General features: G+C 44.5%; 1 protein-coding gene across 1 annotated transcript in view; it reads left to right on the top strand.

Moving 5' to 3' along the window:
- Positions 1–19,538: 19,538 nt before the first annotated feature.
- Positions 19,539–22,376, top strand: part of LOC121288319 (podoplanin-like) — a 40,984-nt gene continuing 38,146 nt past the window's right edge. The window contains exon 1 of the mRNA XM_041206858.1: positions 19,539–19,767. Within this exon, the coding sequence (XP_041062792.1) occupies positions 19,695–19,767 (73 nt within the window). The 5' untranslated portion in view covers positions 19,539–19,694. The remainder of the gene's footprint in view (positions 19,768–22,376) is intronic.

Raw genomic sequence — 22,376 nt, forward strand, 5'->3', positions numbered from 1 at the left:
GGGCGTCTGAGCAAGATGAGATGGAAGTTAGTTGAGGCTGTGGGTGTTAACATGCTGGGGTGGATAAAAAGCATGAAATGGGGGCTCATCAAAACCTGTCAGAGCAACGTGAGCCCTTTGATCCTTACAGAGACAGTGGCCTGCTTATTAATTCCAGTTTTACTTTTGGGTCACTTATTTTCTGATGGCGAAATACGACTGGGATTTCATTTTCATTAGGACTGTGCAGAGGGAGCTGCAACCACCCCTTGTGCTGTGCGACTTGAGAGTGTTCAATAGTCATTATGCAGGGTCTCTTACACTGTGCATAACCTGTACTGTAGTGGCCCTTGGAGTGCTTGCTGCGGTGGTGTAGAGGGATCCTGTGACATGTTGTTGTCTGTAGTTTGCTCACTTCCTGTCTCCTACTGATGTCCTGACTCCACTCAATAGTCCCTGGTGAATCTGGTAACAGCCCTGTGTTCCCCATGTGCAGCTACCATTTCAGTGCTGTATTTGTAGCAAGTGTGGTCTCTAGAGGCAGCCCCAACTCCAAAACATTTTCCTTATGAATGTGGCCCTTTAACAGTTTGTAGATGAATTCAGAACTAGAGGCCACAAGTATAAGGTGGCCAGGAATAAATCCAATAAGGAATTCAGGAAAAACCTCTTTACCTGAAGAGTGGTTAGAATGTGGGACTCACAACCACAGGGACCAGTTGAGGTGAATAGCATAGATGCATTTAAGGGGAAACTAGATAAGTACATGATGGAGAAAAGATATGTTCATAAGATCAAATGAAGTAAGGTCAGAGTAGGTTTGTGTAAACCAGTTGGACCAAATAGCCTGTTTCTGTGATTATTGTTAGGTAAAGGTTTTTAAAAGGATTACGGAACCAAGATGGGTAAATAGAGTTTCAATACAGATCTAATGAATTGGAAGTGAAATAGATTCGAAGGGCTGAATAGCTTACTCCTGTTTCTATTTTCTATGTAAATTTTATGTATCATAGTTAGCATGACTTGAAATGGGCAAACATTGTTCAAGTAAAATGTTGCCCTATTGGACATAAGAACAGGAGTGGCCCCTTGAACTTGCTTTGCCATGCAATAAGATCATGGTTGATCTGACCTTGGCCTCAACAATTTCCCTCTTGTTCTCCCTTCACTCCCTTGTAGATCAAAAATCTGTCTAACTCAGCCTTGAATATATTCAGTGATACAGCCACCACTGCTCGCTGGGGAGGGGAGAATCTCAAAGACGAAATACCCGCTGAGAGAAGAAATTCCTCCTCATATAGGTTAAGTAGGAGACCCCTTATTTTTAAACTATGGCCTCTAGCCCTGGATTCCCCCACAAGGGGAAACATCCTCTCAGCATCTACCCTGTCAAACTCTCTTAGAATCTTAGCGGTTTTGCTAAGTTCACCTTTCATTCTTTTAAACTTTAATGGGTATAGGCCCAACTTGCTCAACCTTTCCTCACAAGACAATCCAGGAAACAACCCAGTGAACCTCCTCTGAATTGCCTTAAATAAAGGAGACCACATAAAGGAGAAGACTGTCTTGCAGAACTCTAGATGTGGTCTCACTAACACCCTGTACATTTACAGATGAATTTTATAACTCACTGATGTGAGTTCGTAAAGGGACATAGACTTAATGATGAGTTGGAAGGGCCATTAGACGAGTCTGAGCCAAGCCTGAATCACAGGCAGCTGCATAAGGTCAAATGTCTATGTGTACAAGTTATTTTCATTCCAACCTATTTTCCTGCCCACTTCAGAAAGTGCTGGCTTGTGCCTATGTCAGGACCCTGGACCAGCACCCTCTGTTTGGACCCACAGGGTCAGAATAAGGGGCATATTGGTGGGAGGACATCACAGCTGAGCCCGACGCTGAACTCACCTAAGATCCACACAGCGGTTTCCCTTGCACCTCCAACTAATGAGAGAACAGGAAAACCTCCGAGGAAATTCCCGGTTATGGTTTCTAACATCCGTGGATACTTCTGTCTCCGCCTTTCCCTACTCTGCTAACCAATTATAGGTAGACCCTATTCCCATCCCAGCAACCACTGAGAGCTGAGATTCTGTGTCCCATTGATACTGTTCATTGGCTGACTGATGCTACTTTAATAAAACACACTTTGTAGAGGACAGTCCAACCAAAGAGTGGGGGAAAAATGGCTGGGTTTTCATACAGCACAACACAGCTATTGTAATATTAATAGAAATGAACGTTACACCACCAGTCCCCAGGGGCCTGAGTAAGGGAAATAGAACCTTTTGTCCAACAAGAATAGATACAGTCTGACTGAATGGAGTATATATAGAAACCAGCTGCATATCATCCCAGCTCACAAACTTAGAAACAAGATTCAATATATTTAAATACACGGCCATTTGCTAAATCCATTCTGTGAGTTGAGCCTGAGCAAAATTCTGATGGTTTTTTTTTCTTTCTCTTCATGGAATCATAGAATGATACAGCCCAGAAAGGAACCATTTGACTCGTCATGCCTGTACTGGCTCTGTGGAAAAGCCATCCAATTAATCCCACTCCCTCGCTCTTTCCCCATAGCCCTGTAATTATTTTTCTCTTCAAATATTTATCCAATTCTCTTTTGAAAGTTACTATAGGATCTGCTACCACCGCTCTTCAGCACATTTCAGGTCTTAACCATCCACTGTGTAAAAAATGCTTTTCCAGTCATCTTAAATCTGTTTTATCTGGTCACTGATCCTTCAGCCACATATTGGAAAACGTTTTCTCTTATTTACACTGTCAAAACTATTCATGATTTGAACACCTCTGTTAAACCTCCCCTTAACCTTCTCTGCCCTAATGACAACAATCCCAGCTTTTCCAGTCTCTCTAACTGAAGTCCCTCATTCCCGGCACCATTCTGATAAATTCCTTTTCCACCCACTCCAAGGCCTTGATATTTTTCCTATGGTGTTGGTGCCCAGGATGGAACATGATCCTTGAACTGGGCCAATAACCAGTGTTTTCTAAAGATCTAGCATAGCTTCCTTCCTTCTGTACTCTATTCTTCTATTAATAAAATCAAGGACTCCACCAGTTTTTTAACAGCCTCCTGAACTTGTGCTGGCACTTTGAAAGATTTGTGTAAATATACCCCCAGATCTCACTTTCCTGCACCCTCTTTAAAATTGTGCCATTTCGTTCATGTTGCTTCTTCTTGTTCTACCTAATAAAATGTATTATTTCGCATGTCTCTTTGTTAAATTTCATCTGTGATGTGTTTGCCCATTTCGTTCCAACTATCCATGTCCACCAGAAATCAATTCATGTCCATCTCTTTGTTTACTGCATTTCTAAACTTGGTATCATCTGCAAAATTTGAAATTTTGCCCCATTTGTGCAAATCCAGGCAATTAATATATATCAAGAAAAACAGGAAGTTCCAAAGTCCAATTCCTGAATGGTGCTGATATTAGGCTCCGGGGTAGAGTTGGGCTGCTGCTTTTGGCCTTAGGAAGGGGAAATATCAGCCAAAGGGTCCTGCTCCGGCCAACCTTGTTTGAAAGTCCAGCATAGTAACGGTTGGGTGACAACAGCATCAGCTGAACTGTGATATCCCCCATCCCATCTGAAAATAAATTGCTGGCACGCCCTCTCTCAGCTCACACAGGGAGCATATGGCTTCTTGGGTGAAGTGCCCAAGATTGATTATGGTCCTAAATCTCAATTGTAGTCAGTAAGTTCAAGAGAAGAGATCACTGGGAGGGGATCATGAAAGGGAAGAAATAACTACTGGCGCACAGACCAGTTAGGAATTTATTCCTATGTTTGTTTGTCCATCCACCATCAGCACCTATCCCATTAGTAATCTGTGGCTTGGCTCTGAATCATAGTTAAATTGACTCCTGTCATTTTATTTTAAGACGTCAAGGCTCTTGGCCCAAATGATCAATTGAGGGCTGCAAGTTGGCAGGGGATCTCTGAAGTGTATTTATAGCAGAGAATTAAAGGGAAGAGGATCCTGCTTATAGGGCTTAATGAATGTTATGCAGCTCTCTCTACATTTCACTATTAAGTATCAATTTTCAGTCACTCTATGGGAAGACACCCAGCACAGACTGACTCAAACTGTTTCTCAGCAGAGAAACTGATACTGATGACTAGCTGACATCTCTCTTTTTATTCCCTGACCTTTATTCCCCAGGGCACACAGTCCAATGGTCTTGAGTATAGGCTTTAATCAATACAGGTTTGGAGCCACTTCTAGGGTTGTAGGGTTGGCTTTACAACATAGTGTGCACATATGGCACTCTAGCAATCTCTACTTTTTCTCCCTCTCTCTGTCTCTGTTTCCCTTTCTTTCAAGCTCTCTCTCTCTTCAAACCTTGCTATTTCACTGCAGACTCTAAATGCTAGATAGAAATTCTTCTCTCCCTTGTTTCTGCGGAGATGTTAACCGATATAGGTTAAGTGTGTTACATCTATGCTAAAATACTGAATAGAGGGGTTCCACAGGGATGAGTAAATGAATCACAAATATCACATAGGAGCTTCTCTTCTGATTGAGAAAACTTTGTGACCATTAACAAATATTGGTACTTAATTCAAGAGGGCACCATGGGTTGTATTGAGTTCAAAACACGGGGCGAATTCACTGCCCATCATGGTAGAGTTTCACAGACCAAGGTCCGAGAACTAAACAAGAAATTCTGCAAATACTCAGCAGATCAGGCAGCATTTGTGGAGAAAGAAACAAAGTTAATGTTTCAGGTTAATGGCCAACCTTTTATAGGAAAGAAAGAAATGAAAAGAATCTACATGAAAGTTGTGAGTGCTAATGTCTTGTCAATTACATTGCTAAGGTTAATTAATGTCACTTACATTGTTATGGTTAAGAGAAACAGGTGATGGGTATTAATTGTCTTTGAGCACATATAAATAGGGGGTAGCTGGGACACTGTGTTGAGTGTGAGGAGAGCTGGAAGACTGAACAAGTTAACAAACTCTCTCAATAAAGAAAAACCCTGGGTCTTGGTTTTGGCTTCACCAGGTGGCTTGGATCCTATTAACAATGAGAATGGCCTTGTTATATAATGCAGAAACTTAGGCAACATAAAGAAGAGAGAAACAATGACTAGATATGAATGAGATGAGGATGCCGAGATGGATGTGTGCAGTGACACGAAAGGACAATATTAGGAACAGGAACATCAGTAGGTCAGTGAAGATTGTGGGAGCATCAAAGGAAGTAGCTGGGAGGCGATTGAAATGGTATGGTCATCAATTGCAAAAGAGAGGGGAAATGTGGTGTGGTGAATAATGGAGATCGGAATGCCAGGGAGAAGGAGAAAAGGAAGGTCTAAGACCAGATAGAAAGATGCGGTAGCGCGAGACTTAAATGCAGCAGGATTAGATGAAGTGACTGACAGGAGGAGATGGAGAAGGGTGATCAACAAGCATTGTGGCAACCCCAAGGAAAATGGGAGAAGCCAAAAGAAGAAGAAGGATGACCTTTCACAGGAACAGGGAGAAATGAGAGATTTAACAGGTTTTAAACAAGTACAGAGGCAGAGGGTGGAGGGATGGTGGTGAGAGGGAGGAAAGAACAAAATGTGTGGTCTGTGAGAGGGTGGAAGGCAGGAGAGATTAGTGGCAAAAGGGATAATGATGCAAGTCAAAAGGAAGTGGCATGGAGCAAGAACATTAACTCTGCCTCTCTCTTCTCAAATGCTGTTAGAGCTGTTGACTATTTCCAGCATCTACATTGGATTTCCAGCATCTGCAGTATTTTGCTGTTGTTTCAGGCCTAAGACCTGACAGCTGGATTGTGCAGATAGCTGCTGAGGCATCAGCAGTGGCATTGCATTTGTTCTCAAGCAACCATATCCCTAAACCTTCCCATCTCTCTTCCTCTCTTTTCTCCTTTAAGACGCTCCTTAAAACCTACGTGGGCTAATACCTCCTCATGTGGCAAATTTTGTTTGATGATAGTCTTGTGAAGGATATTAAAACTTTGAGATGTTAAAGAAAATATATAAATACAAGTTGTTGTTATAGTTAGCTGTCTTCCTATCATCTACTGTGGGAGGAGGTATTTTCCTCTGGTTGCTCTGTCTAAGCTGCAATGTAGATATAGTGGGAAGATTTCCTATGTTAGTTTCTATCCTTTAAAATGTTTAGAATTTCCTTGAAGATTGTCAAAAGGACATCTTCCCACTATTTCACTAAAATGCTGAGACCAGTTGAAATCATTTCCTTGACCAGTATCGAGGAATGGCTGGAGGAGGACAGTGTATCTGCGTGGACTGGGATGAGTGTTGTGTTCAATTGTCTGGTGTTTGATTGTTGACTGTTCTCTCTATTTCATGCTATTAGTCAGGCCTTTGGGTGTGGTCATGGAGAAAGAGAAACTGAAGGCAAGCTGGTAGCTTGCAGACAAGTTTAAAAAGCTTTTGCAGTAAAGTCCTTTCGCATATAGAACTTGGTGTGTGTGTATGTCATCTCTGCATATCTCCAAGGTATAAAACACAATAATGAGGACTTGTATTTGGGATTAGTGCTCAAATTGACCCAGCAGTATTTCCGCCCTGAAATTCCTGCAAGGGACGTACATGGCAGGGTGACCAGCCAACCCAGGTTTTACAGGATAGTCCTATAATTGAGGCGATTGTCCTAAGTTGCGAGTTACCTGGAAAAACTCAGCAGGTCTGGCAGCATCGGCGGAGAAGAAAAGAGTTGACGTTTCGAGTCCTCATGACCCTTCGACAGAACTTGAGTTCGAGTCCAGGAAAGAGCTGAAATATAAGCTGGTTTAAGGTGTGTGTGTGGGGGGCGGAGAGATAGAGAGACAGAGAGGTGGAGGGGGTTGGTGTGGTTGTAGGGACAAACAAGCAGTGATAGAAGCAGATCATCAAAAGATGTCAACGACAATAGTACAATAGAACACATAGGTGTTAAAGTTAAAGTTGGTGATATTATCTAAACGAATGTGCTAATTAAGAATGGATGGTAGGGCACTCAAGGTATAGCTCTAGTGGGTTTTTTTTTTAATAATGGAAAAGGAAAATCTTTATAATTTGTTGGGGAAAAAAAAAGAGAAGGGGGAAACAGAAAGGGGGTGGGGATGGGGGAGGGAGCTCACGACCTAAAGTTGTTGAATTCAATATTCAGTCCGGAAGGCTGTAAAGTCCCTAGTCGGAAGATGAGGTGTTGTTCCTCCAGTTTGCGTTGGGCTTCACTGGAACAATGCAGCAAGCCAAGGACAGACATGTGGGCAAGAGAGCAGGGTGGAGTGTTAAAATGGCAAGCGACAGGGAGGTTTGGGTCATTCTTGCGGACAGACCGCAGGTGTTCTGCAAAGCGGTCGCCCAGCTTACGTTTGGTCTCTCCAATGTAGAGGAGACCACATTGGGAGCAACGAATGCAGTAGACTAAGTTGGGGGAAATGCAAGTGAAATGCTGCTTCACTTGAAAGGAGTGTTTGGGCCCTTGGACGGTGAGGAGAGAGGAAGTGAAGGGGCAGGTGTTGCATCTTTTGCGTGGGCATGGGGCGGTGCCATAGGAGGGGGTTGAGGAGTAGGGGGTGATGGAGGAGTGGACCAGGGTGTCCCGGAGGGAGCGATCCCTACGGAATGCCGATAAAGGGGGTGAAGGGAAGATGTGTTTGGTGGTGGCATCATGCTGGAGTTGGCGGAAATGGCGGAGGATGATCCTTTGAATGCGGAGGCTGGTGGGGTGATAAGTGAGGACAAGGGGGACCCTATCATATTTCTGGGAGGGAGGAGAAGGCGTGAGGGTGGATGCGCGGGAGATGGGCCGGACATGGTTGAGGGCCCTGTCAACGACCGTGGGTGGAAAACCTCGGTTAAGGAAGAAGGAGGACATGTCAGAGGAACTGTTTTTGAATGTAGCATCATCGGAACAGATGCGACGGAGGTGAAGGAACTGAGAGAATGGGATGGAGTCCTTACAGGAAGCGGGGTGTGAGGAGCTGTAGTCGAGATAGCTGTGGGAGTCGGTGGGTTTGTAATGGATATTGGTTGACAGTCTATCACCAGAGATTGAGACAGAGAGGTCAAGGAAGGGAAGGGAAGTGTCAGAGATGGACCACGTGAAAATGATGGAGGGGTGGAGATTGGAAGCAAAATTATTAAATTTTTCCAAGTCCCGACGAGAGCATGAAGCGGCACCGAAGTAATCATCGATGTACCGGAGAAAGAGTTGTGGAAGGGGGCCGGAGTAGGACTAGAACAAGGAATGTTCCACATACCCCATAAAGAGACAGGCATAGCTGGGGCCCATGCGGGTACCCATAGCCACAGCTTTTATTTGGAGGAAGTGAGAGGAGTTGAAGGAGAAATTGTTCAGCGTGAGAACAAGTTCAGCCAGACGGAGGAGAGTAGTGGTGGATGGGGATTGTTCGGGCCTCTGTTCGAGGAAGAAGCTAAGGGCCCTCAGACCATCCTGGTGGGGGATGGAGGTGTAGAGGGATTGGACGTCCATGGTGAAGAGGAAGCGGTTGGGGCCAGGGAACTGGAAATTGTTGATGTGACGTAAGGTGTCAGAGGAATCACGGATGTAGGTGGGAAGGGACTGGACAAGGGGAGAGAGAAGGGAGTCAAGATAACGAGAAATGAGTTCTGTGGGGCAGGAGCAAGCTGAGACGATCGGTCTACCGGGGCAGTTCTGTTTGTGGATTTTGGGTAGGAGATAGAAGCGGGCCGTCCGAGGTTGGGCGACTATCAGGTTGGAAGCTATGGGAGGGAGATCCCCAGAGGAGATGAGGTCAGTGACAGTCCTGGAAACAGTGGCTTGATGTTCAGTGGTGGGGTCATGGTCCAGGGAGAGGTAGGAGGAAGTGTCTGCGAGTTGACGCTCAGCCTCCACAAACAGAACTGCCCCGGTAGACCGATCGTCTCAGCTTGCTCCTGCCCCACAGAACTCATTTCTCGTTATCTTGACTCCCTTCTCTCTCCCCTTGTCCAGTTCCTTCCCACCTACATCCGTGATTCCTCTGACACCTTACGTCACATCAACAATTTCCAGTTCCCTGGCCCCAACCGCTTCCTCTTCACCATGGACGTCCAATCCCTCTACACCTCCATCCCCCACCAGGATGGTCTGAGGGCCCTTAGCTTCTTCCTCGAACAGAGGCCCGAACAATCCCCATCCACCACTACTCTCCTCCGTCTGGCTGAACTTGTTCTCACGCTGAACAATTTCTCCTTCAACTCCTCTCACTTCCTCCAAATAAAAGCTGTGGCTATGGGTACCCGCATGGGCCCCAGCTATGCCTGTCTCTTTATGGGGTATGTGGAACATTCCTTGTTCCAGTCCTACTCCGGCCCCCTTCCACAACTCTTTCTCCGGTACATCGATGATTATTTTGGTGCCGCTTCATGCTCTCGTCAGGACTTGGAAAAATTTATTAATTTTGCTTCCAATCTCCACCCCTCCATCATTTTCACGTGGTCCATCTCTGACACTTCCCTTCCCTTTCTTGACCTCTCTGTCTCAATCTCTGGTGATAGACTGTCCACCAATATCCATTACAAACCCACCGACTCCCACAGCTATCTCGACTACAGGTCCTCACACCCCACTTCCTGTAAGGACTCCATCCCATTCACTCAGTTCCTTCGCCTCCGTCGCATCTGTTCCGATGATGCTACCTTCAAAAACAGTTCCTCTGACATGTCCTCCTTCTTCCTTAACCGAGGTTTTCCACCCACGGTCGTTGACAGGGCCCTCAACCGTGTCCGGCCCATCTCCCGCACATCCGCCCTCACGCCTTCTCCTCCCTCCCAGAAACATGATAGGGTCCCCCTTGTCCTCACTTATCACCCCACCAGCCTCCGCATTCAAAGGATCATCCTCCGCCATTTCCGCCAACTCCAGCATGATGCCACCACCAAACACATCTTCCCTTCACCCCCCTTATCGGCATTCCGTAGGGATCGCTCCCTCCGGGACACCCTGGTCCACTCCTCCATCACCCCCTACTCCTCAGCCCCCTCCTATGGCACAACCCCATGCCCACGCAAAAGATGCAACGCCTGCCCCTTCACTTCCTCTCTCCTCACTGTCCAAGGACCCAAACACTCCTTTCAAGTGAAGCAGCATTTCACTTGCATTTCCCCCAACTTAGTCTACTGCATTCGTTGCTCCCAATGTGGTCTCCTCTACATTGGAGAGACCAAACGTAAGCTGGGCGACCGCTTTGCAGAACACCTGCGGTCTGTCCGCAAGAATGACCCAAACCTCCCTGTCGCTTGCCATTTTAACACTCCACCCTGCTCTCTTGCCCACATATCTGTCCTTGGCTTGCTGCATTGTTCCAGTGAAGCCCAACGCAAACTGGAGGAACAACACCTCATCTTCCGACTAGGGACTTTACAGCCTTCCGGACTGAATATTGAATTCAACAACTTTAGGTCGTGAGCTCCCTCCCCCATCCCCACCCCCTTTCTGTTTCCCCCTTCTTTTTTTTTTTCCCAACAAATTATAAAGATTTTCCTTTTCCATTATTAAAAAAAAAACCCACTAGAGCTATAGCTTGAGTGCCCTACCATCCATTCTTAATTAGCACATTCGTTTAGATAATATCACCAACTTTAACTTTAACACCTATGTGTTCTATTGTACTATTGTCGTTGACATCTTTTGATGATCTGCTTCTATCACTGCTTGTTTGTCCCTACAACCACACCAACCCCCTCCACCTCTCTGTCTCTCTATCTCTCCGCCCCCCACACACACACCTTAAACCAGCTTATATTTCAGCTCTTTCCTGGACTCGAACTCAAGTTCTGTCGAAGGGTCATGAGGACTCGAAACGTCAACTCTTTTCTTCTCCGCCGATGCTGCCAGACCTGCTGAGTTTTTCCAGGTAATTCTGTTTTTGTTTTGGATTTCCAGCATCCGCAGTTTTTTTGTTTTTATCTAAGTTGCGAGTTGTTTGTTGCCAGGATGCTGTTTTTCTCATATCTCAGCCCTTTAAATATCGCACATGTGTGGTATGCATCTGTGCAATTGCAATGTTCCTGGTCACCCTGTCGGACACGTTCCCCTGCCGACTTGCCACCCCACTTTGCTCTCACATGGTTCCCCCATGTCAAAGTGCCCCTAAATTTTCTCCCCAAGAGTTGGTCACCCTGATACAGGCGTGTATACTGTTGGGGACGGGGCAGAGTGGGGCATGGGAACATTCTCCTGACAATCAAAATCTCTAGCAAGAAGGGGCAAGTGTAAACCAGGGCTGATGAGATGAAGTACCCCTGCCGTACATTTTGCCAATCCTGCTTTTCTAGCGGTCTAGATGAAATACATTGGCTTGATAGTGTTTATGTAAATGACCCCAGCCCCAGGATTGGAGTTCTGAGCCAACACTGGTGTGCCAGCCAGAAGTCTCTCCCTGTCTTACCTTCAATGGTGGCATGGGAACTGAAGAGTTTCAGCCCCCTTGGCATGTGTGTGTCATCTGTGCATATCGCCAAGGTATAAAACACAATAATGAGGACATACATTGGGATCAGTGCTCAAACTGACCCAGCAGTACTTCTGACCTGAAATTCCTGCAAATGTAATACAGAGCAGGGTGACTGACCATCTTGGATTTCACAGTATTGTCCTGTAAGTGAGGCGATTGTCCCATACACGTGAGGAATGGTCTTTTGTGTATGGTCCAGGAGGGCTGAGGATGGCCATCTCAATAAGGAGACGGTGCCTTGGTACAGGAGCTGGCAGGTTATGTGCTGCCCCTCTGGCCTGACTGCTCTACTGCTTGGAGAGCAGCTGTATGGTCAATGCTCCCTGTAGCCAGCTACCAGTGGGTCAAGGACCAGCTGGGTATGGACTATTCCCTCTTACTTTCTCTTGCTTCCTACTGGGAGATGTCTCCATTGCTGCTCAGCATGTGCGAGCTGAATTCTTCCAGAAAAACATGCACAGTCAAATTTATTTAGACAGAGTCCATGCACCTGTTAAGAAAGACTTGCATTTATATAGCGTCTTTCACACCTCAGGATGTCCTGAAGCATTTCATAGTCAACTAAGTACTTTAGAAATGTAGTCACTGTTGTAATGTGGGAAATGCTGCAGTTAATTTGTCCCGCAAATAGCAATGCAATATTAACCAAATCATCCATTTGGTGATGTTGGTTAATGGACAAATATTTGCCAAGGCACCAGGGAGAATTCCCCAGCCCTTCTTCAAAGTACAATTCTGGGATCTTTTATGTCCACCCATAAGGGTGGATGGGACGTTGGTTTAACATCTCATCTGAAGGATAGCACCTCCGATAATGAAGTTCTTTGTCAGTACTTTGCTAGATTGTCAGCCTGGAGTTTTGAGCTCAAGTTCCTGGAGTGGGATTTAAACCCACAACTTTCTGACTTGGAGGTAAGAGGGCCATCACTGTGAGGTAAGAGGGCCATCACTGTGAGGTAAGATGGCCATCACTGCAAATCTAAGATGTGCCCGAAGGAGAATTCTTTGCCTGTTCATGTTTGAGCAAATTACCTGGTGAAAAGATTATGGTTACTTCAGGCTGCCTTCCACAGAAACAGACAGGTCAAGTGAACACTGACTGTGACAGGCTTCAGCACCAATAATCACAGTACTTCATACTGAACAGAGACAGTGTGACAGACCAGCAGCAACTACACAACAGTAGGAATCACAATGTTAATGTTAACACAGTCCCCAATTGCAAACAGATGCATTCCTTGATCTCATGATCTCCAAACACCAGCTTCAAATTTCCAAAAGTATTTTTTAAACCGTCCACAAATATAACTCACTCTCTAATCCTGCAATGACTTTTGGGGTTTTTAATTATAATCAGTAATTGCTAGGTTGGAAGAGTTAGAATACTCAGTGGAATGAGCTTCGATGGTAGAGTCGTGGGTCGAGAAAGATGGGCTTTGGACAGTTAGATTACATAGGACAAGGGAAGGCCATTCAGTCCCACGAGCATGTTCTACCATTCAGTTAGGTCATGGCTAACCTGTATCTCAACTCATTTACCTGTCTTGTTTATATAGTCCTTAGTACTGTTACCTAACAAAAAATATAACAATCTCAGTTTTTAAATTTTCAATGGAACTAGTGTCAACTACTTTTTCGGGGGTAGAATTCAAGATTTTTACAAGCTTTGTGTGAAGAAGTACTTCCTGACATCATCCCTGAACAGCCTTACTCAAATTTTAATCTTATGCCCCGTTGTTCTGATTTCCCCCACTGGATGAAATCATTTCTCTCTCTCGACCCTACCAACTCCTTAATCATGTTAAACACCTCAATTAGATCTCCCTCTTAATCTTCTACGCTCAAAAGAATAAAAATCTACATTACCAGATGGAAGAGTTGGTTTGGAGAGTTAAGGTAATACAATTTAGGAGCAGGAGTAGGCCATTTGGCCCTCCGAGCTTGCTCCACCATTCAATAAGATCATGGCTGATCTGGTTGTGGTCTCAGCTCCACTTTCCTGTCTGCCCGCCAAAACTCTTGACTCCCTTGTCTATCAAAAATCTGTCTAAATCACCCTTAAATAATTTCAATGACCTAGCCTCCATCATTCTCTGTGGAAAAGAATTCCACATACTAGCGACTCTCTGAGAGAAAATAAAATTCCCTCATCATTAGGTCAGCAAGGGTGATACAATTAGCATCAGTGTTTTTGGAATAAGGAGTGTAACTTAGCCCCCATTCCCCACCACTTCCTGAACGTTGCTGGACAATGGATGTGCAGAGGATGGGATTGAGCTTGGAGGTATCAAAAGTTCTGTGGGATTTTTCTGGAGTGTGCTGGGATTTTACATTGTCCGATCCAAAATTCCGTCATGCTTTGTTTCATCTTTGCCTATAATTCTCTTTGAAGTTTACCATTTCTTCCTTCTCCATAATCATTTTCCTTCCCCTAAACTCAAATCCCTCCTCTCCTGACCCAAAATGATTTCCTTCTTTGCTGCCACTGGTTTTCCAGCCATGCCACAATGGGTGGAGATGCAATATTCTGGGTAGGCACCATAACCCACCCAATTTTATGGCTTCTGATTATCTGGCATTGTCTGCACCTGATGTTGGTAATACCCCCAAAAACTCAGGTGGCTGTATATATTGAGATGTTAGTGATGTGCAGCATCATCTACCACATTTTCTGTGAATATCACCTCAGTGATGCTGAAAGTTACTTCAGGCTAACGCTCAGCGGGTGTCCCATGTCCTGGGATGAGGCTAACCAGAGTGGGAGGGTGGCGAGGCTGTGGTGAGAATGTGAATGAAGACAGTGACAATCCATCTAAAACGCCTTATAGGTTACATTCGCTTCTCTAAGTTGTAATACTTTGAAAATGATGCCTGGTACTTCAAGATGCTGCATGTGTTGGAATCCTGCAGCAGAGGTCATTTCCTACTTCCCGTTGTTGTTGGGTGTCAGGGGCCTGCTGATGGTATTTAAATAAGACTGAGCTGGTGAATTCACTAGAGCCAGCAGCATGTCAAGCGGGTGGGTGGGAGTTCCTCTCAGCTCTGCCTCACATAGGCTCTTATTGGGGTATCAATCTATAGGTCCTGGATACCCTCTGCTGCCCTGCCCATTGGCCATTGTTTAAGTTAGTGCCTCCATGAAAGCAACTTTGATTCTGGAGAACCTCCCATCTGAACTTGAATCTGTCTTCATCACATATAAGTACACCATTGAGGGCTTGGTATTGTGGTTGATTCTTTTTTTGATCCCTAACTGTTGAGTGCTGGGCCCAAATGTAGAAGTTTAACCACTGTGATCTCAGCATAGATCTTTGGTGCACCCCTGCCCCCCCTTTTTATCCCATCGTTGGAAGGAGAGCTTTTAGCTGCTTTGGACCCACCCTCTTGAGCACTTGCCTGAACCTCCTCCTCAACATTTTGATAAGCATCTCAAAACCCATCTTCAATCCCAAGCTTTCAGTCGCCTCTCCTAATTCACACAAGGACTTGACCTTTTATCTGTTTTTCCTTTTTCTTTCTCCCTTTCTAAAGGCAGTTGTATTAATTTATGCTGTTGTACCTGGAATCTCCCTGTTGTGTTTGGCTCAGTACCCTTACTTCATGTCTGACCTTGTCCCTCTATAATTCTAGTCAGTTACAGCCCTGCAATCACACCCCTGTCAAGTGTTCCAATGCCTCTGTCTCGATGGCCTCTTGTGGATCTCCCCTTCCTTTCACTCCACTGTTGGTAAGCATACCCTCAATTGCCTCAGCCCCTCCCTACCTAAGATTCTGCTTCCATCTCCCTCTCTGCTCCTTTAAGGCCCTCATTCAAACCCACCATTCCGACCAGGCTTTCAGTCACCCCTTCCTAATATTTTCTTCTTTAGTTTGGTGTTCATTCATTTGATTATGCCATGGGGCAATGCCTTACAATGTTTTTCCATGTGAAAAACACTAGACAAATGCAAGTTACTGTAGATGACGAAGTTGTTGAAAATGTTGTTATTGATGAAGGCAATTGTGCAGAGCTGCAATGTTTGAAGGTTTGGTTCTTTCACATAGATCTTTAGCTCAGTGAAATTGAGTGTCGGTGACAAGGGCGCAGTGTAGGGAGTGATTGTAGGTTTCCTGCTAGTGCGGACTGCTCTCAGTTTGCAGTGGAATGATGCTGCATCTAGGCCAACTGAACAGATGCTGCAAAACACTAAGAAGGAAGTAATAAAACTACTGGCAGCAGTTCATGGAAATTGCATTAAACAAACTTTAAGGATGCTATAACCGCTGTCACTCCAAGGTATTCAGAAAAGCCCTATAAAGTACCAATAAAGTGTCTTATCACATTTTCAGAAATATTTCAAAGCACTTTACATACAGTGAATGATTGTGTTTCACAGTTGTTTTGGGCACATCAAGATTCCAAACTGCAAGGAATGGCTGGTTAATTTAGTTGGTTGGATGACAGAGGAATGTTGGTCAGGACATGGTGAAAGCTACCTGCATTTCTTCAAATAATGACTGAGATCTTTGGCATCCGACTAAACCACCAGGACAGACAGATGGAAGTTTAATGTCTCATCTAAAATACAGCAGTTCTAACAATGCAGCACTCTCTTGGTTCTGCACTGGAGTATCAGCCTAGATTATGTGTTGAAATTCTAGAATGGATCATTAACTCACAACTTTCTGAATCAGAGGCAAGTGAGCCAAACTAAGATGAGTACAAGCTAACAGTGTTAAAGGACATTGAAGGTGCCCAAAGCACTCCTGTATGCAACACTGGAACAGAACAGGTAGCTTAAAGCTCTGTGATTGAGGCAAACTGTAGCTGCTCCATTCAGAAGGTCACAATACTCAGGCCAGATTTTCACTCCTGGGTTGGGTGCGCAGAGATGGATGAATTTCCAGCTCCGTGAACCCAACCTTTAAAAAAGGGCATCAGATTGTCAGGTCTGGGGGATGGGCTAGAATAGGAGTCAAGGTGGGCAACCTTGGAAGAAATGAGGAAGCTGCCAACTGTGGAGGCAGGCAGAGCAGAAGGCCTGCCTTGGGGCTCCAGCTATGTGTCCAAAATAAAAAAAAGATTAAAACATAAAACATTCCTCCAACCCTCACCCCTCACATCGCCCCACCCCCTCACTCCCCATGGCCCGTCCATGCCAATCCATGCCACCTCATGCCCTCCAACCAAACCCCATGGCACCTCATACCCCCTATGTCCCTCTACCCACCCCCATGGCCCCTCATGCCCCCTGTGCAACCTTATGCCCCGCTAAGCACACCCTTGGCCCTTTATAGCCCCTACGACAAACCACACTCCCACTCATCCCCATGGCCCTTTATTGCTCCTATGCCAACTTAGTGTTAACTCATGTCAACCCATGCTCCCCACAACCACCCTTTGCCCTTACCCAATTCCATGCCAACTAATCTAGCATCTGCCATAGGCAAACCTCAAGAGCCATGCTGACATAAAATAACATTTTGTGTTAATTGATGATATCACTATTTTAAAAATCTATCTTTGATAAAAGAAAACATTCAATACATTGAAATTCCTTTGACTAATCTTTTATGAAAGCAAGCATTTTTATTCTATAACCATTTGGAGCTGTCAACCAAACTACTCACTTAATAGGCACCCCACTGTGATAATGTTAGTTTGCAAAATCAGTCATTGTGGCATAAACCCTATAATGCTAACCCTCAGGTTTAAGTCAACTAACAAAATGAAGTATCAAGCACTGATTTTTTTAACTCCACACTTTTTTTTAAAGTTAAAATCCAGCAGAGTTAAATCCTTTGACAGCTTTTCCAGTTCTTTGACAGCTTGGCAGTTCTTTGACAGCTCTGACAGAAGTTTGACAACTTTGACAGTTCCAATAAATGTATGCACTTTTTATACACAATCATGTATACTTTTAACAATCCCAAAGGGTGCACCTTTCCCAAATGTGTCCCAGGACAATATCCAAAGGGGTACCTTACCTCTCCAAAAGGGTACCCTGGCTATCCAAACAAATCCATCAAGCTTCGACCAGCTCTTACCTGGTCTAATCTGCACATACGGGTTTCACTCCTGGCCTGCCAAAATCTGGTGTCAGTGGAGGTAACTGATCTTTTAAATGGTCATCTGCCTTTGTAAATTGTGCACGTGTCGACTCTGGACCAATTCCATTCCCACCCCTGCATAAATAAGAAGTGCCGTTTTTGTGGGGTTGGTGGTGGCTTAGGATTTTCAGCTATTTCTGCTATTTTTGTCATGATGAAAATCTGGGCCTCAATCTCTGGTATGGCTCCTTGGATTGAAGGAGTGGGAAATCAGCCTGCTGCTCACCTTGTTCCATTGACCCATGTTAGATGCTCCTCTATTGGAGTAAATCAGGTCAAAGTGATTATTGTGCTCATGAGTCAAAAATCAAATTTTCTTGACCAGACCATTTGTAAACTTATTGACCATATTCTGGTGCACACCAGGTCAGGAGTAGGGAGCATATTATGGTTGGGAGCCTCTAAATGAAATTTAAAGGAATGGGGCAAATTGAATGGAAGTGTCGCATTGGCAGATACCAATTCTGAAAACCTTTGGAAAGGTTCAAAAAGTATCAATCCATTTGCAACCACTCTCAAAGTGAGAATTGGGTTGGGGGACGTGGAGATTGTGGAGTGGAATTAAGAAATGACAGGTGAAGAAGGGAAAGGCAACATGTGCAGACGTGGGAAGGAGCAACTCAGGACCAACCCTTTGTTTACCCACTGCTGAAGTGGAGATAGCCTTTCCCAAGATAGCTTTGCAGAGGGATTCCCTCAGAGTCACTCCACTATGCAAGACCTGTACGCCGACATGCCTGGAAGGAGGTGAGGACAGGCTAGAGTCTGCAGCTGACCTTTACTGTCACTGGCTGCGCCAGCCCTATGCTGCATGTCAACAGGATGTGTCCTAACAACAGATGGCACTGCTCGACATCTAGCTCCTTACTGAATCGGACCCTGTGAGGACAATCCCCCACACTACTTGCCAGCTGTGAGTGTGCTATCTTGTTGTCGATCACCTCAGCATGTTTTCTTTCACGTTTACCATGCAAATGATAATGTGCTGTGTTTGACATGTTTCTGGACTTCCTTTATGGTGGTAGGGTCCTGGGATGAAGGCTGGAAAAAAAGGGGGGTTGGGGTGGGGAATGTGTCATTACCATATTTTAGTGAATCTCGGGTTGGTTTCAGGTCCACCCCGTGCTTGCTGGAACTGTAGGTAGTGAGTAAAGGGGGCAGAGAATGGGGCAGGAGGTAATGTTTCGATTTTCAATCTGGGAATAATCCAGTGGACAGAACCTGCCTGATTCCCATTCCATTCTTTCAAATCTGATGGATGAAGATGCAGTGTGTGATGCACTCCCTCATATTACCTCAATGAAGCCGAAGATTCCCTCCTGGGCTGTTACAGGGTTCCTGTCCCTTTTCCTGATCCATGCCTCTCTCATGAATTGATGCATACAGGGCACTAAAAACAGGAAAATTGTCCCAGAAAGCAAATATCCATTGAGGAGAGGATTGAACTTGGTTGTGCTGCCCCCACAGTCAAATAACTTGCCCAGACTCGGGAGAGTGCCTGGTACCTGAGTTGAAACTTCCAGAGGAGGTAATTGAAAGGGAAAAATATTAACAAAACAGGAAGCAAATGTTTGTTTAATTTGTGATTTGGTATGGAATATTTTTGGATGGTAAAAGAATTATAACCAATAATCTAAAAATGCTTTCATTACAGCCATAAAGTTGTTCTTTCTCCAACAACAAATTACTCAGCCATTAATTCCTCGGCCATCCCCCCACTGAACTCCTCACTAAATATATCTCAAAGAGCTGAATTCCTTTTAGATGAAAGATCTTGATTGCTGGCACCAGACCACACTGTTTAAAGTGGGTATAGACTGAATGAGTCTCAAGCTTATCCTGAGTCTGACATCATTCCAACTCCCCCCCCATGCCTCCTCCCCCCATCCCTCCCCACCACCTTTATCCACACCCAATCCACTTCACTAGGAGGCGTCACAGTGCCTCTTCCTGCAAAATTTCCAACCCAAATATATAGGAGTCTGGAAGTCAGGGCTGTTCCTTGTTTTCTCCCAGACTGCTCGCCAAGTTTGTCAAAGTCTGGTTTGTAAAGCTGCTCGGCAATTTAGCTTTTCAAGTACCCACAGGACCTCGCTGGGTTTTCGTTTTAAGTCTGAGTAGTCGATTTATTTTAATAAAAGAAATAAGTATGTACAAGATGGGATTCAGGCACCTAGTTCTCCTGACACTGGCTGTATTCCTCTGTATTTCAGCCCAGATAGGTAAGAAAAATTATTATTTCAAATTTGATGTGGGGATGGGGTGGGTGAGGATGGGAGATGGGTGGGGAAGGGTGGGGTATTAATAATTAACAGTTTTGTGACAGATCTCTGATGCCATTTATATGGAAGACACAGTGATGTTAAACACAGAAATATTTCAAAGATACACAGTGATTTATGTGATCAAGGAGAAACGTTTATATGAAAACATTTAGCTTTTTACAAAACTTACTTTTTGTTGGAAAATTGGGAAGAGTTCCATTATTTTAAAAACAGGCATTCTAATTCTGTTTGAAATGTTCTGTGTTGCATTTTGGCATCTTAATTGACTCTGAGTTGTCTTTTTTATGATTCATTTACGACCAATGTAAAGTGCCCGATTGGACAAATATTGGACGAGTGCACACTAAGAAGCTTTACTGAAAAATAGTTTACAGTGAGTGAGAAATCCCACGCTTAGGATCTCTGAGATTATTCTATGAAGACAGTGAATAAGCAGACGGCAAATGGATAGAAGCAGTAACCTCATTGAAGTCTCACCAAAGTTAAAAACTGGGATAAAATTACAGCTTTGAAACCACTTCACGATACGCACTTTAGTAGTTTTGTTCAGGGCTGGGTCATTTTTGATGAGTCCCTATGTCCTGACGGACATACGCTGTAAATGTAAACACATGTAAATAAAAGCATTTAGGAATGCTAGTGTTAAACAAATTTGCAACAGACCAATAGCAATGTTCACACTGAGTGATTAATCATTCTAATAGAGAATGCTCCACGCACATCTTGATGGCTGACTGGGCAATTGTAGAACATTCCCCATCTTGTGTGACTAAATCATACAGACAATTAAAGCCTTAGGTTCAGATATATGGCTGTGCTGAGTTTGCTGATCTCAGCTCGATGTCAGTATAGGCAATACGCTTGATCTCATTGACTCTGCCCAGTGTTCAATCAGGATTCCTACCTTTCCACGTGCTTGGATGTTGAGGAATAGTTACACACGAGTGGCTCCTTGTATGGGATACAATTACAAGTGTTCCAGCACCTCAGGAGAAGAAAAAAGAAGAAAATCATAAATAAATATCAAATGGGACATAATGGACTTGCATGCTAATGGACTAAAGGGGTAGTGGAATGTTGTCATGAACATGTGGATGGATGAATATTCTGGAGATTGGTTTATTTCCTTTGGGAACCAGGGAGTGTTGATACAGAATTTTTCTTCAGGAGGTTAAGTTAAGAGTCCATGTTGTGGCAAACTGTATGGACTGGACATTGGGTTGCAGCCAGTTTGGCACTGCAATGGCGTATATTTCACAGCCCCGCCCCTCCACATCCAAGCAGTGAAGCACGAGGCTATCAGATAATGGAACTCAGACCTCATTTCGATGTTCCTGATGAAAGATGAAGAGTCCCCAAGGAAGATTAATCTAAATTTGAGACGTAACATTGCGGTGGCCCTCAAGTTAGTATTGTCAGGAATCAGAGCCTGGACCAGATTTTATTTGGGCTTGTCTTGAGGTTTGGTATAGGGACAAGGGTCAGGGATGGGTCAGGGATCACAGAGTGTTGGGAATCTCTTGGGAATCAAGAATTGCTCAGGTTCAAGCCATGAGTCATGAGGGTCAGGTAGCAGCATAGAGGAAATTGGGACTTGGAACAACAACAGTGGTGAAGGGGAAAGGAGTTGGAAGCAGGAGTGATGAGAGTGGAGTGGCAATTGGTTTCTTTAATGTGGAGTCCTGCTTCCTGCTCCACATTTAATTAAGTTACTCACCCTCTTTGGGTTGCCACTGGTTGCCTCAGAGTAAATCAGCTCCAAAAAGAGGATATCAAACAGACATAAGGCCCTAACCCCTGTTTTAGGCATGAGTAAAAGTCATCTCTGGTTTTTCCTTACCTAATATGGCAGGTGACAGTTCTGGCTGGAAACAAGCATACATCTCCTGCCTTCCATATTGAGGGTTTAGTCATCCGAGCAGCATGTGCGGAGCAATCTTTAGGTCTATGTGTGACAGCTTGGCTCAGTTAGCAGCCCTCCCACCTCTGAAGGTTGTGAGTTCAAACTCCACTCCAGGATTTAAGCATACAATCTAGGAAGACACTTTGGTGCAATATTGAGGGAGTGCCACATTGTTGGTGGTGCTGAACCAAGACCCCATACGCTTGATCCAGTGGATATAAAAGATCCCATAACACTATTTAAAGAGGAAGGAGTTGTCTTCAGCTCAACTAAACCATCACACATGGATAACTGGTCATTTAGCTCATTTAGAGCATGCAGGAAATTCCTTTGTTCAAATTGGCTTCTGCATTTGCCTATATAACACCAATGATTGCAGGTCTGAAAGTATTTAATTGTGCACAAGATGCTTTGGGATATCCTGCATTTGTCAGCTGAAGATAGGATCAGACTCACCTGAGATGTCCACCTGAGTTGGTTATATGGGTGAGTGAATGGAAAATGACTGGTACCCATGGAAATGCCACCCATTAAAGAGTCAACATCTTTTGCTTTCCAAAGGAGGCCACTGGATAGTGTTCAGGAATGGGAACACAGGCTGGAATTCCCTCTCTCTGACTCAGGGACACTTTCTTATGGTTCA

The sequence above is a fragment of the Carcharodon carcharias genome, chromosome 15 (assembly GCF_017639515.1).
Source record: "Carcharodon carcharias isolate sCarCar2 chromosome 15, sCarCar2.pri, whole genome shotgun sequence".
NCBI lineage: Eukaryota > Metazoa > Chordata > Chondrichthyes > Lamniformes > Lamnidae > Carcharodon > Carcharodon carcharias.